Raw genomic sequence first — 14,766 nt, 5'->3', positions numbered from 1 at the left:
TATATGGAATACTTTTTTATTTATTTAATTTTTTTTTTGACAGAAATTAAAATGCAAAAAACAATGCTTGTGGTTATTTAGATTTAGCACAATCTGAAAAATTTATGAGGACAAGGATGGCATGTGTAAATGCCACAGAGCGTCTTCTTTAACAACCTCCCCTTAATTGACTGGCAGTATTCAAATAGTCAGGAATTGACTGATACTAAATAGTACTGATGTTTATTTAGCTTTTTTTTTTTTTTTACTTTTATTTATTCTTTCCTTCATGATCGTTCATTTCTAGAATTGCGTTTGAAGAATATTTAAGTTAAATACTCTTTAATAAATGTGTCTGTTTAAAAAAGCAGACTTTTGAGTAACTTTGCAACATGTGTGCAAAATTGGTGCACAGTCCACACTAAGCATGTAATGATACTGAAAACTCATGGTATGATAATATCAGGATGAAAAGTCCATGATACAATATCTATCACCATTAAAAATAAAAAAGGACAACTTGAAAAATATGTTTTATTAAGTGATAAATCTGTGTAACTATTTTTGTCCATATAAATTCATGTTTTTCCTTTTAACTTAAAGTGCTTCTGCTTTCTTTCTTTAATAAAATAAAATAAAAGTAGCCAGTATGGCATAAATATTCTTTGGCAATAAATTTTAATTATGCATGTGCAATTGCAAAACAAAAACAATCCAGCTGTCAGTAGCAGACCTTTTATGAAATAAATAAATAAAATAACTATTTAACAGTAAACACCACAGTCGTACCACAGTCTGTTACTGTCTTAAGTCATTTTTTTAATTGCAATATCACAATAATACATGTATTTTTACATCCCTAATTCACACGGAAAAGGTCTGTTTTCATTTAAGCTCTTAAATTCAGTATATTGGCCACCATATCTGTAATCAGTAGGGGTTTGAATCTTTTGGTACCCCACAGTTCAATTCTGATTCAGAGGGCTACGATTCAATGATAAAATGATTCTAATGCATCGCAGTGCATCAAAATTTTAAGCCTTTAAGCCATCCGGTGAGCGTCGGGTTGTATCCATCTGCAGCTGCTCACACTCAGCCATCCTCACCAAAACTCAAGAGGTAGTCTAGTTTTGAAGTAAAGCACCTGCATCATGTTACATTTAAGGGTGGTAATCTTTTTGTCCGATTTGAATCAGAATATACTTTTGACTAAATGAAAAGGGAGGCACAGTTTTCAGTCTGTTATGCCATTTTCCCTGAAATATCAAATTTACTGGTAATGAAATGGTCCACAGCCTTTTTATTTGAAAAAGTTAACTGCATTAATGAATTAATGAATTTTAAAGCATCACCCAGTCTCCTGCCTGTATGAGAATAACTAACAAGTGAGGTGGGAGGCGGAGTGCTCCCCTGTGAGTGTTGTTATTAACGTTACGTCTCCAGCGGTGGAGAACAGCCATGCTGCACCCTGAGCTCGGAGGAAACGCATCGCTGTCCAACATGCAGAGTAAGCGCGGAGTTTTAGAGGTTAACAGACTGAGCAGAGAGTTATTTTCTTCATCACAGAGTTTGTTGAAGTTGTTTAATACCACTGTGTGTGTCGCTAAGCTGCTCTGGTTTGTTACAGCCAATCGCTGCTTTGCTCTGTTAACGATTTAATGTCTCTGGCTGAGGGTAAAAGAATTCACAGTACACTCTAACTTAGTCTTTCAAACAATTATTTAGACACTAAATTAAAACATGCTTGCAACTACTGCCTTTTGAGGCGATAAAGTACATCTCCCCATTAACTGCTGATAACTCTAGCTTGTGCGCACTGTAGAGTTTCCACATTCTGCACTGCCATTGCAGCTGAGTTCTGCCTCATTTGCTCCATCAGCATCAACTTAATTGACATTTAGAAAATCAAATTTTTATATTTATGAATTGTTTCAGAATCTCTCACATTCACCTGGCAATGCATGTAAGAATCAAGTGTTTCCCCTACCCCTAGTAATCAGTAGAGCCTGACCAGTATGGGATTTTCAAGACAGATGCTGATTTCAGAAGGGAAAAAAAAAAAATCACTTTCCTCCTTCACAACTTAGTTGCACATGTGGACATGTAAACACAGCGCATCACATCGTGTTGTTCTGAGTGACATTTGTTCACTCAGCGTCTACTTCTGATTATAATACCAAACCTATTCCACAACTGATCGTGTCAGTGAGAGTTGTTTTCTCTCTGCTCCGTGGATCAAGAGGCCATTAACAATTAGAGCCACACACTTATTGGCCAAAAGTCAATTGTTTGGGCTCCAGCCTCCAGTGTATAATTGTCTGCAAATGGTCCAAAGTGTTTGTGTTGTTTGGTTGTGTTACCTTGAGGGCATTTTTCCTTCTTAAGACATTACCATATCTGTACAAAACGCCTCAACTTTTTCAGAGGGAATTGTTTTTGGGGGTTACACTTGCTGAGCTTGTTAGAGCGTATCTGCTCTTTTATGATGATAAAATGTCCCGACTTCTTTTGTTGCTCTTTTACAGCAGCCATTGTTGCCCCCTTGAGTCTTAGTTTCTACTGGTACTTTTATCCCTAGGTTATGGCTCTGTTTTAATCCTGTTTGAATGTTGCCTCATGAGTTATAACCTCTTTTACCCTGCTGGTTAAGTATAAATTCAAAAAAAAAAGTTTTTGTGTTCTTTAAGTCCAAATAACTCACCAAAATGATATACGACGCTGATGTATAAGGATTCAGTCTGTCTGTGTTAACACGAACTTGGACAGCAAAGGTCAGACAAACATCAGAGACAAAGAAGAATATATTTAATGCTGGAATAATGATGTCGCAGAGGCAACAGCATGCTTAATAATTCAGCTTGTAGTTCTTGTGAATAGATCCTCACAATATCTCGTTATTGCTGGCAGATAAGCAGCCACTTGTAAAGCTATTGCTGTAATGTACAGTTGTTGCATCACAGATATGTGGAAAGGGATGGTTGAGACAAATTCATCCATCCAGGAGCTTTTTTTTTGAATCACTATGATAACTCAGTTTCGTTTCTTTTTTTTGTGGCGGTCAAATTTCCTTTCAGCATGTAAGAGCAAAAGCAGATCCCCTCAAAAAGATGTTTTAATAATACATCAGAAGCACCTTCTACAGAGTTAAGAAACAGCATTTGTCCTGGATGCTATTTTCATGGACTTGACAATTTTACTCCAGTTAAAGTTGTTGTGTAACAGAGTAGTATTCACTGAGCTTATCTTTTTACCTTGAAAATCAGAATTGGCTCTGAATTGACTTTCCCGAACTCTCTCACACTTTCCGATCATTGTCCCAAATCACAGTTCTTTTTTTCATTATTCAAAATGAATGTAGTTTAGTAACTTTTGTTCCAGTAACTTGCAGCACTTCTTTTTTCTTCACTTCTTCGTCTTTTCTTTCTTCTCTGGTCTGCCATCGAATTACTGCTGGTTGTTCTCTGCACTTATAAACAAATCCAGCAAAGTAGCACAAGTTTACAAGTCGTCATTGCTGCAGTGTCGTCCTACAATATGCGCATAATTGAATGCAAGCTGTCATAAGAAGTGTAATTTTCTAGTTTTACCTTTACTTTTAAAACTTTAAAATTACTTTTTTTTAATTCATTAGTTACTGAAGGCCAGTGTGTAATATCAACAATCTTTAATATCCATGCTGTCACTGTCAGCAGGCAACAGCAGACGTGGTGTCTAGAGGGGAACCACAGACCTGCAATAGATCTCACATAAGTTTTCCAAATCTTGTGTTCCCTTGTAGAATCGACCAGACTCACACAAATTAAAGTCAACCTGGGTGTTTGGTCACAATTTTCATTATTCTTCATTATTATTAGAGTTACTGCTTCTTGTTTGATCAATAAATGCATCTCAGCAAATGCAAATTTGTTTCTAATTAGTATAAGCGAATCTTGCAACCACTTTGTGTGCTCCACCATCTAGCAGGACTGCCATTACTGCAGTGGCATGTTTAGTATCTGACACCCTCTGTGTCTGCTGGTTGTGTCTTGTGGCGATTTTGATTTTAAAAAGATAATATTAGGTGTCTGCTGTTGCCTGCTGCCAGTGACAGCATGATTAGTTGCCTTGATGATGTTCAACAGCGGCCCTCTGTTATTGATGAAGATATCTTTTTGGATTGGGATATTAACATTATTCAAAATCTACATAGTAGTGTGATGTTGGTTTTGACAGTGAGCAGAATTAGATAATGGAGAAACAGAGAAAAAACAGACCACCTCCGTCACATCCCACAGTTGTCCCAGACAGCGTACCTTTGTGTCCCACATGCGTTTTTTATTGTCCCTGGGACAATGAGGTGTCTCATTCTCCAACCTGAGTTTGTTCTACACCAATATTGAAGATCACTGGATATACAGTGGCTGTTAAAAATGCTCTTCCTCTCTGTTGACTTTCCATGTACTATTTTTGTACAGCTATGAGTCATAGTGATTGAAAATGTGTTTTTTTTTCTTTAACGGCACCCTGTAAACACTGAACATTTCTAAAGGCAAAATATGTGTTTAATGGTTATTTTCAGTGAACAAAGCCAGTAAGACCATCCATCCGGTATGCAATGCAGTCTAAATGTGTTCAGCAGGATCATTTATCAACAAATGCCTTTGTCCTCCCTCTCTGCCTCCCTCTTCCCCGTCTCTGCCTGCATCCATCAATTCAACCCTTTTCTCCACTTTGAAGTGTAATTTCTGATGTTCTGTTCCAGAGTTGAGCTCCGAGAACCTGCGCACCTGCTTTCAGATCGTAAATGCCTACATATACTTGTCTGCCACAGAATTCCTGCAGGTGAGACACACACGCTTATACTGAGACAAATTTACATACACATTGTATCACACTCCCTCTTGTTCATACTGATTTTTTTTCTCCACAGAACTATGCAGAATCATTGTGTCGCTCCTTCTGTGATCTGCTGAAGGACATCACGAATGAGGGACAGGTCCAAGTGCTCAAGGTACGGTCACTCCATCCCTCTCTTATACATGTAAATAAATCAGTTCTGTTTAGTCACTGCCTCTCCTTTTTCTCAAGGTTCATTTTTTTAAATCCTCCCTCCAACCACTGTTTGTTTGTTCTGTCTCTGCGGCCCGGTGAATAGCAGGTGCACCAGAAGTGGCGTAAAGTGCTGTACACACAAACACACAATCATAAACATAAACAGACACAGACAGTGCTGCTTGTGAATTGACACTAGATTATAATGCAGGAGGAGCCTTGATATTCTCACTGCTAATAAATTATTTGAGAAGTGTTATACAGGGTACCTCAAACAGGCTGCTCTTCATCTCTGTCTACCCGGCTGCCTTTCATACCTGAACATATGAAAACATAATATTGGATCTGGAAGAGAAGCTTACAAGGATATTAAGTAAGCAATGTGATTAAAATTATTTTGATCACAACTTTTAAATTTAGTTATTTATTTAGTTATTTAGAAAGTTATATCTGCTCAACAAAGGGATTTTTTAATCGCAGTTTTCAATTCGGTATCTGACCACAAAATAGCACCAAAAACTGATATCTGATATGTGATATCAGTGTCTGCTGACTAGGGTTTGGGTAAAATTAAAAACATCACGATACCAATACCAATACCCTGAAAGTGATACAGATACATTTCAGAAAGGCTGAACTGGCTCTATCAAATACACCGTGCTCAAATTCACCACTACAGGCTATACGTAGCTGCCAGCTATATACTGTGTAGTGGGCCAGTCACACACTTATGGATGAACACTAACAGTGATTGGCTGTGTGCAATAGAAATAGTATTTTTTGTTCTAGATCTGGGTGCAAAAAGGATTTAATGCAGGTATTGTTTGACTGGAGAAGTTTGATACTACTCTGGGTTCTTTTGATTGATACCATTAAGGTATTGAATACCAATACCCAGCCCTCCTTTTGACCATACTGTTGGTTTGGAGAGAGTGATATTTGCCTGGCTGTTTAACAGCAAGGTAAAGTGTTGAAAATATTTCAGATGTTTAGTATGTACTTGTATTGCTTTATATATATACATTGGCCCTTCCTGACTAAAAGTGACTAAAATACGTTTTGCTGCTCACCCTGTCCACAGCAGTACATTGCATAGCTTCCTACACCAGCACTCCTGCTGCCTGCACAAATTGAGGGTGTGTCAACCACCATCTACTGCTTTGTCTGTCAAAGCACTTTGTAAACTATTCATAAAGGTGCTATTTCAATAAAGTTATTATTGTAATTATTATTTAGTTTTCGAGCCTTTCTGTGATTAGCTCAATTTTGTATAATAATACAAAATGAAATCTAGCCTCGGGATGTTAGCATGTTTTTCCCTAAAAGATAATTGGCCGTGATTGTGATTGTTTTCATTACTGACAAATTTATTTTACTTTTGACTGGACGGTATCAGCAGTAAGCCAACACACTACTCCATGGGTGCGCTCTCCACGTGTCAGTGTTGTGTCAGTTGGGGAGGTAAAAGATGGGTTTAGATGGGTTAATCAAGGACTTTATGATTTTTCATGTCTCTTGGTTTACTCCCAGTTTCACACTGTCTCTGCGTGCGTTGCAGGCTGCCTATGTGCTATCAGCTTGAGTATTATACAGTATATACACAGAATGGCTGAAAATTAGAGCGCTTCAGCTTAATAAATCTCACTGGCATTACTGTGCAGCTGGCTCCTGCTAATCCTTTGTTCTGAGGAAAGGGGAGCCAGCAGACAATAAGCCTGTCAACCTACACAACACGGGTACACTGTGGCTCACCAGACATGGGCACCCTGAAGACAGAGGGATGACAGTAATCAGTAGGCATTTATTTGAAAAGTTCATATGCATGATATAGACAGATATAGCATCTCGCTGGCTGTCTCTGTGCTTCGCGTTTGGTTGCTGACCTTTGAGATGAATATTCTCATTTGAGGCTGTAATTTACGAAAATGCCATTTTTAAAGTTAATGTGCATCATCATGTTAGTGTGGTTTGGATTTATGGTGTTGTCTAACCACGTGAAGCCTTAAGAGGATGGAATGATCCTTTACTGGTTTGGATCCAGTCCCTGTCCTGTCAGATTAGTTTTCTTGGCTAAATTTATGTGCATACAGTACTGTATGACACCAGATTCAGCTATTTTTCTCAACATCAAAGCAAGCACATGTATTACTGAACCTCTCTAGAATAGAAAATATTATAACCTTCATGAAGGCTGTCATATTTGATTGCATTAGTTTTAACAAGGTATACCTTCTAAAGTGACAGCTGAGTGCATGTCTGTGTACATTAATGCAGACATGCATACCGTAGTGTTTCTGTTGCTGTGTCTTTTATTTTTAAGTTTTCTTTATTTCAGCCTTAAAGGGACAGTTCACCCCCAAATTGAATTTTTCCTCTTAAAGATTGATTGATTTGGGGGGTGAACTGTCTCTTTAATGCCTGACAGAGAGCTGATTCAAATTTCTTGGGAGACTAAAACTTGACAGACTAACCTTGCCTGCTAGACACTGTAGGTCAAAACCTTAATTAAAAGGATAATTGTCTGCACTTCTTTTTTTTACTATCTCAAGGAAGAAGCTCCTACTAACTCCCTTTGCCCCCATATGTCCTCCGTGCTGATGTCTTTACAATGTCTTTACATCATCCTGTGTCTGACCCTTACTGTCTTTTTTTTCATACACTTTGTCTTTGCTTCCCCTCTGGTTTCCTCCCGAGGTTCTCCCTGTCTGTTCTCCAGTTTCTCCTTGGTACTGTGTCTCACTGTCCTCTCTGAGTACTGTCCTGACCCTCACCCTTCCTCTCCCTGTGTCTCGGCAGGTGGTAGAGATAGCTTTAAAGGTTAGCCCCATACTGGGAGCCCACATGTTCCAGCCCCTGCTGCCAGCTGTCTTCAGAGGCATCGTGGACGGCGAGGTGAGTTTTACCTTAACATCTCGCACAGATCTGGACTGGAGTTAATATAAAAGGACCTATAAAAATGCTGTATTACCTGTGGTGCATTTTCACCCATTTCCAACTTCTGTTGCTGAGTGTTTAACCTTATTAAACATTAAGATACTCACTTAATAAGGAAATGTTCCTGTATGTTCTTTCAGTTTGTCCTTTTCTGTCAAATGAATTCTTATGGAGACTATGTGGTGGCATTTATTGATCATCAGCTCACTTAAAGGTCATAGGCTGGCTTTTCAGAATTCTGCTGTGTCAGTGGACCTACCTTCTTTCCTCTTATCATGTTTAATGACCTTCGGTTTATGTAAAAGCATTTGTGCATGATTTTCATTTATTTATTTATCTGTCCTTTATATTACCAGTAAGGTCCCATTGAGATACAATGGCTATGTTTAAATGCACACTAGTTTTCCACTAACATTTAGAATATGGCAGTATTCTGATACTGGTTGGATGTTTTGAATTAGGCCATATTCTGAAAGGAGCATATTCTGTATAGACATGTGGGATATGCTTGTGTTATTCTGGTTTTAGCAACATTCTTCTTCTTTCTTCTTTGAACATATAAACAGCAAATTCAGAATTTTTCTTGCATCATAGCAGCTCCATTTTCAACATGACAGATGACAAAAACAAGACAAGAAACAAAATACATACATTTAACATTACAAACACAGAAGATTACAGTCAAGGCCCTTAACGTAGATTTGATCAAGGATTAATGTCCATATTTAGTTTTGGGCTTGACCAGTGTACAAAAGAGTATCTGTCTCCAGTTAGATAGTAACAATTATATCTACTGTTCAGGACATGGCTGGGATCAGAAACAGTGTTGTTGGCCTTACTTAATATGTTTCCATGATCAGCTGATTTATAAAGTTTCTTGAGAGGTTGGCCTGCAATCTTTGAGCCGATTTTCATTTGTTGGAGTACTTCTGATTTCAAAGTAGTGGACAAATAATTGCTTCATGTAGTACTGGAGTACTGTAAAACAATCGTGATCACAGACATGAAAAACAAAACAAAAATAAACTTTCTTGCTCCAAAAGACCTAAGGCAGCAGAGACAATAAAATATTTGTTTTGCCTTTTTCCAGACAAGTTCAGTGTGATCTCCTCATGTTAAAACATGGTCAATTATGACACCCAAGTATTTATATGAAAATACTTGCTTGTTTTTTGTTTTTGTTTTTTTTTTCATTATGGATAACAATAGGAACTTTAGGAGAGTCAGATGGTGGGTCAAATACAATCTCTTCCATTTTCTTTTTTAATCTCAAAAGCATTATTATCACTGCACTCAGCCACTTTGTTGATGCAATTTTGGTGCACAAGAAGCAGAATACAAAATATACATCATAAGAAATACCAAGACCCAAGAAACAAATACAAAATAGACATGGATCAGAGGCTAAAAAGAATCTTGGCAAATAACTTCCTTTATTAGAAGCCATAACACTCTTCCGTCAAATGGTAAAGATTCTATGTAAAGTATGTTTTGCAGCTGATTCCAGGACTGTGGGGCGTAAAAGAAAAAGGTAGATTAACCCAGTTTGATTGGAATTTCTGGGATCATGGCTTAAATTTTCTCATATGATACAGTGTTGCAGCTACTGGGGTAATATGTCAGTAATTTGGATATATCCTGGGGTAATTTATCAAGTAATGCAGTAAAATTAACATACAAGTTTTCTTCTCCTTAAAAACTGTAAAGCCCATTGAACCATTTCATGTTAAAACATGTTTCTTCAGCTGCATGTGTGATTGTGTATTCACATTGTGTTTGCGTGTGTTGTGCAGAGATACCCTGTGGTGATGTCCACCTACCTGGGAATCATGGGCCGCGTCCTCCTCCAGAATTCCAGTTTCTTCTCCTCTCTGCTCACTCAAATGGCATCCGAGTGCAGCCAGGAGGTGAGACTCGTCGCCTGCCCTTCGTTTCTGTCTTCTCAGCACAGACTCTTTGAATGTCTGTAAGAGACATAACCGCAAAGTGCCTGTTAAAAGGGAATCATTCTGAACGAGGCTAAACGTAATGAGCCAAGGAATTGCAAATGGTAACATTCACTAGCCCTAAAGTTTAAAGTCGTCCCCCTGTTTCACTGTGAAACTCTGACACTGTTGTTTTTGTCTGACCCAGAGCAAAATTGATCTTGCCTTGCTTTGACTTTGCTGCCCTTATCTAAATAAATGACAGACCTAGAGATGTCTCTTTAAGTTGTCTCTCCATCATCTTCTTTTTGATGATAGAGGACAAGGCTGGGAGGTAAATGAGGCAGAACAGGTGGGGAAGGTCAGTTTTGCTGACTTTTATTGTAAAGGTAGACACATCTTAAAGCATTAAAATAAAATCAGTACACTGTATCTTGAATTGTCAAACAGTCTGTCAGTCTTTTTTCTCCTCTTTTTGTATTTTTTTTATTGCCCCTCTGATTCTCCTCTTTCTTCATCTATATTAACTCTCATTATATTTCCTCCCACTTATCCATCTCCATCCTTCGTCATCTGTCTTTCTTCATCAGATGGACCAGTTGTTGGGCAGTGTGATAGAGATGTGGGTTGACCGCATGGACAACATCACTCAGCCTGAGAGGAGGAAGCTGTCATCTCTGGCTCTGCTTTCCCTCCTACCATCTGACAACAGGTGAGAAGCATTTATCATTCATTTATCTGCAGATGGAGCTTTGAACTCATGAAAAGTTCGTGGCATCCACCCGGTCAACTGTCAGCTGTCTGATGACAAAAGAGCAAATAAGAGGAGAGTGGAGATAAATGATTTATTCAGCTTTTGTTTATCTTTATAGACAATCTCTGCGGGAATTCTGTTTGTCTGGTCTATGGTGTTAAATGAATTGTCACTAACAGCAGTGAATATAAGGTGCTGTAAAAAATTTGATAACAGAATTTTGCCCTAATCCACAATATGCAGCACAAAATTAACATCTTAAACAATGTTGCCGTAACACCATATGTTAAGGCAATGTTGACAGCTGCACGTAACAGACGTATATGAACAATGCAGGCATATTTAAGCAGACATGCTTTACATGGTGCTTACAGGCTGTGAAGACAACTTTACATACAACAGAATAAATAAATAAATAAATAAATGAATGTTGACAGATAGCAAACACACACAAACATTTTCTATGACAGGCCTATTCAGTTATATTTTAGATTAGCCAGATTTCAAAAATGTAATGTGCCAAGGGGTTAGACATTTACATTTCCTATGTCTCACCTGCGAAGTTATGAATTTAAATGTGTAAAACAATGCCCCTGTTTATTGTTTTCTGTACTTTATTATATTTCACAATTGTAACAGAAACATTATGTCCAAATTACAGGAAAAACAAAGCACATTTTGTAATCCTAGATTAGAAGCAGCATGTTGTTTTAATAACAGCAATGTTGCATTTAACATCTTCTTTCATCCAGTTTGACTCTCCTAAATTTCCTCTGCTTCAACAGCCTGTGTTAAAACTATTTAAAATAAGTACCTCTGTGCTTAATAACAGGCTTAATCAATGAATATTCTAATTAGCCTGCAGATAAAATTATGATTTTCAATGCACAATGTAAACACCAATAATTTTAAAATGTTATAGCAAGTTATTTAATTAATATTGCAATGATTTAGGCCTAGTTTTTTCTTACTTATAAATGATCAAAGGGCCAGACTGAGGTTGTTAAAGGGCCGGACTCGGCCACTTACACATTTAATTACACTTCTCTTTCTGGACATGCAAATTGTTTAAATCTCGACTTTAATCTCTTAAATGTTCAGGTTTTTACCAAGGGCATGAGACATCCCACTGTGCTTGTGTGTGGACATATTTCTTTGAGTTAAATTTGTGCGTCCACTTATGTGAATGTGTGTGGGACCACAGCTTGTTGAATTACAGTGGATTTTGGTGCGGAGGCAACGTCATGAGGGCAAACGTCTCTCAGCCGTGTCAATGAAGAGGCAAACAGGCACACACACAGATGCATAAAGGACAAGCCTGTGTAGTTATATGCTTATATAATCAGTGGTGAAACTCACCTAATCCTTGCTTGTGAATGACTCAGCCGTTGAAGGATGCCCCGTTCGTATCCATTCATGATACTGTCACCTGTTACTAATGGACCTGTGACCTGAATATTCCAAATAGGTGTTTTTTGAGCATTCCTTAACTTTCCCAGTCTTTTGTCGTCCCTGTCCCAGCATGTTTGAAAAGTATTCCTTGCATCAAATTCAGAATAAGCATATATTTCCAAAAATGAATAAAGAGGTGAAACACATTGTCTCTATACCTGAATAGCAGGAAAGAATAGCATATTATTATGTTCTGTTTAATTTATGTTTTATGTAGTGTCCCAACTTTTTTGGAATAAGGGTTGCACTTTGGCTGAAAGGACAGTTACTGAAAAAGTCCTATTCCATCCTGCATGATATCAAAACATTACATTGTGCTCCCACATATGTTTGCTAATACTAGACTAGATCATATAACAAACTTAAACCAACATTTAAAAAGTTGGAGAAAGTTTTTTCTTCTCTTCCTCAGTCATCACACATTAGGCAGTTATCCAGACATGAGTGTGGCAGCTCAGGTGCACAGAGAGGCCATGAAGTAAACTTTTAACAAAAGATGGTCTTCACTTGCCATCGAGAGTTTTTCTCATTTCATTTTTTAAGTGAAACTTCTGTTGAAGTGGTTCAAAGGATTCACTGTGGGGTTTAACGATAAACTTCTCTTGTGATGTCCCATTTCACTCTATGGTGATGCATGTTTTTTTTTTAATCAAGACTTTGGGAAGCTCAGTTTTCTGCAATCCAGATATGGTAATCATAGATGTAGACAGGCATGAAATCCTTTGTTACGCCCCCATCCTCGGTCTCCTACAGCGATTGATTATGACAGCCTCAGCTGGTTAAGTGCTGCATGGCAAATCAACTCTCTCACATACAGTCATGTCTGAAAAAGAAAGAGGTCCACGGCTTCCCTTAATATTATATAACCGTCTGTTTTCCATAAGATGTAGGGAAGTATCTCACTTTGATTTAAAATAGGGGGTAGACTAAATCAGTTCACTGGTATTGAATAAACAGGAGGTCACAGGCTAAGGTTCTGGACATTAAGAACAGGAATCATTGTCCATGTGTTGACCTGATAGGTGTTAGAATTAAATATGTTTTATTAGCAGCCACATGAACATCACAGAGTGCTGTCTCTAGTATGACCTTAACTGCATTTGGCCTGTGCTTCGAAGTTGTTTAAGCTAGTTCTATATTTAAAAAAAAAAGTGTCATTATTTGAACTACAATTTTATCCAAGTACATTTGAAAACAGCAACACTCAATAGCTGAGTTTGTCCATAAAACAGAGGAGGGATCCTTGGTTGATTCTTCATAAGTCCTTTATGATACAATATTTTGCAATAGAACAAGATTTGAATACTAGTAGCAAAATGATGTTTAAAAGATTAAATGGAAACTAGTGTTATGCACTCAGTTTATACAGCTGTACAGTAGAACGCAGCACTGAGAATTTGCTCCAAGGCATAAAGCGAAAAGGCACCGCTAGAGGGCCGTGAAACCGCTGCAGGCATGTGACACACGAGGAAGCGTTCAGTTTCTTATTAGTCATTGTTGGATAGGGCGCTTCACTCGAGTGGGCCAGTCAAGAATATCACATAAGAGAAATCAACTTTGTTATATAAACCTGCAGTTTGTGTCTGCTTCATTTGAGTAGGGGATGGATTATTTGTCCAAAAGCTGTTGTTGCTGTTACAGCGCATCATGAAACACAGTACATGCTGTCATTGAAAATAGCATCTTTTCTGTTTTCAGATGATTGCATTGTTGTTCATCATCGTCGGCTCAGAAAAGTGTCATAGCCCTTGACAGATTTTCACTTTTTACACTTTTGACAGATTGATTTTTATTAAATCTGTCAACTACTTTTTTTTACTGACTGATAGGTTTCATTCTTTAAATGCATTAATGTCGTGTTTGCCCATTGATAAGATGCTCTTCTTTCTTTATGAAACTTTTGTGCAATCTAAGGGCCCTGATGTTTCATCTTGTATTTAACATGCACAGCCATGAGGTCCTTTTCACAGAAGACTGCTTAAGTCATCAGAACCTCTTATTCTTTGCTGTACCAGTTCATCATTACTGACAGTTTGCTTTTCGATGGCAAAGCTTCTTTTCAGAAATGCCAATATGCAACAAGAACAAGGACCTTAATAAATCAATATGCCCTTCTTTTTTGCCCGAATCGGCTGTTCCCACACTTTGTGTAATCATGATTATAAAAGCATCTTCTTAAAGTCGGCACATCATGTTCAGAAAAGTCAGATATTCTTCTTGCATACACTAAGTGCTCTTTGCCAAATCAATTGATTAATGTTATTTTTTTATTAAGCACTACCACGCAGCCCATAAACACTAAAACGTGTACTTGGCCATAGCTTGCATGTTTTAATTTCTCTTTTGCACATCATTGTATGTAAATTATTACAAGTAAATCAAACTCTTCTCCATTTAGAGATTATGCAATTCCTCACCTTTAAAGGGATAATTCACCTCAAAATCTAAAATACATTTTTTTTTCTCTTGCCTGTAGTGCTATTTTATTCATCTAGATTTTTTTGGTGGGACTTGCTGAGTTTCGGAGACAACAGCCGTGGAGATAAATAATAAATAAATAAATGGGATTAAATGGCACCCGGGTTATGGTGCTCAAAGGACCAAAAAATACATTTGAAAAACTCTGCACCGTCTCTCTAGAAATCATGACCTTGCGACTCAGTACAATCCAAAGATCTTGTTGTGAGCACT

At 37.7% G+C, this 14,766-nt stretch overlaps 1 protein-coding gene across 1 annotated transcript in view; it reads left to right on the top strand.

Moving 5' to 3' along the window:
- The window catches only part of ipo11 (importin 11), a 154,182-nt gene that overhangs the window by 98,758 nt on the left and 40,658 nt on the right, over positions 1–14,766 (top strand). Inside the window, exons 23-27 of the mRNA XM_084728700.1 lie at positions 4,721–4,800; positions 4,889–4,969; positions 7,807–7,902; positions 9,738–9,851; positions 10,460–10,581. Coding sequence (XP_084584826.1) covers positions 4,721–4,800; positions 4,889–4,969; positions 7,807–7,902; positions 9,738–9,851; positions 10,460–10,581 — 493 coding nt within the window. The remainder of the gene's footprint in view (positions 1–4,720; positions 4,801–4,888; positions 4,970–7,806; positions 7,903–9,737; positions 9,852–10,459; positions 10,582–14,766) is intronic.

The sequence above is a fragment of the Lutjanus erythropterus genome, chromosome 10 (genome assembly GCF_056507025.1).
Source record: "Lutjanus erythropterus isolate fLutEry1 chromosome 10, fLutEry1.hap2, whole genome shotgun sequence".
NCBI classification, from domain to species: Eukaryota; Metazoa; Chordata; class Actinopteri; order Lutjaniformes; family Lutjanidae; genus Lutjanus; species Lutjanus erythropterus.
The sequence above is the reverse complement of the archived record's forward strand: the minus strand, read 5'-3'. Positions and strand labels throughout refer to the sequence as shown.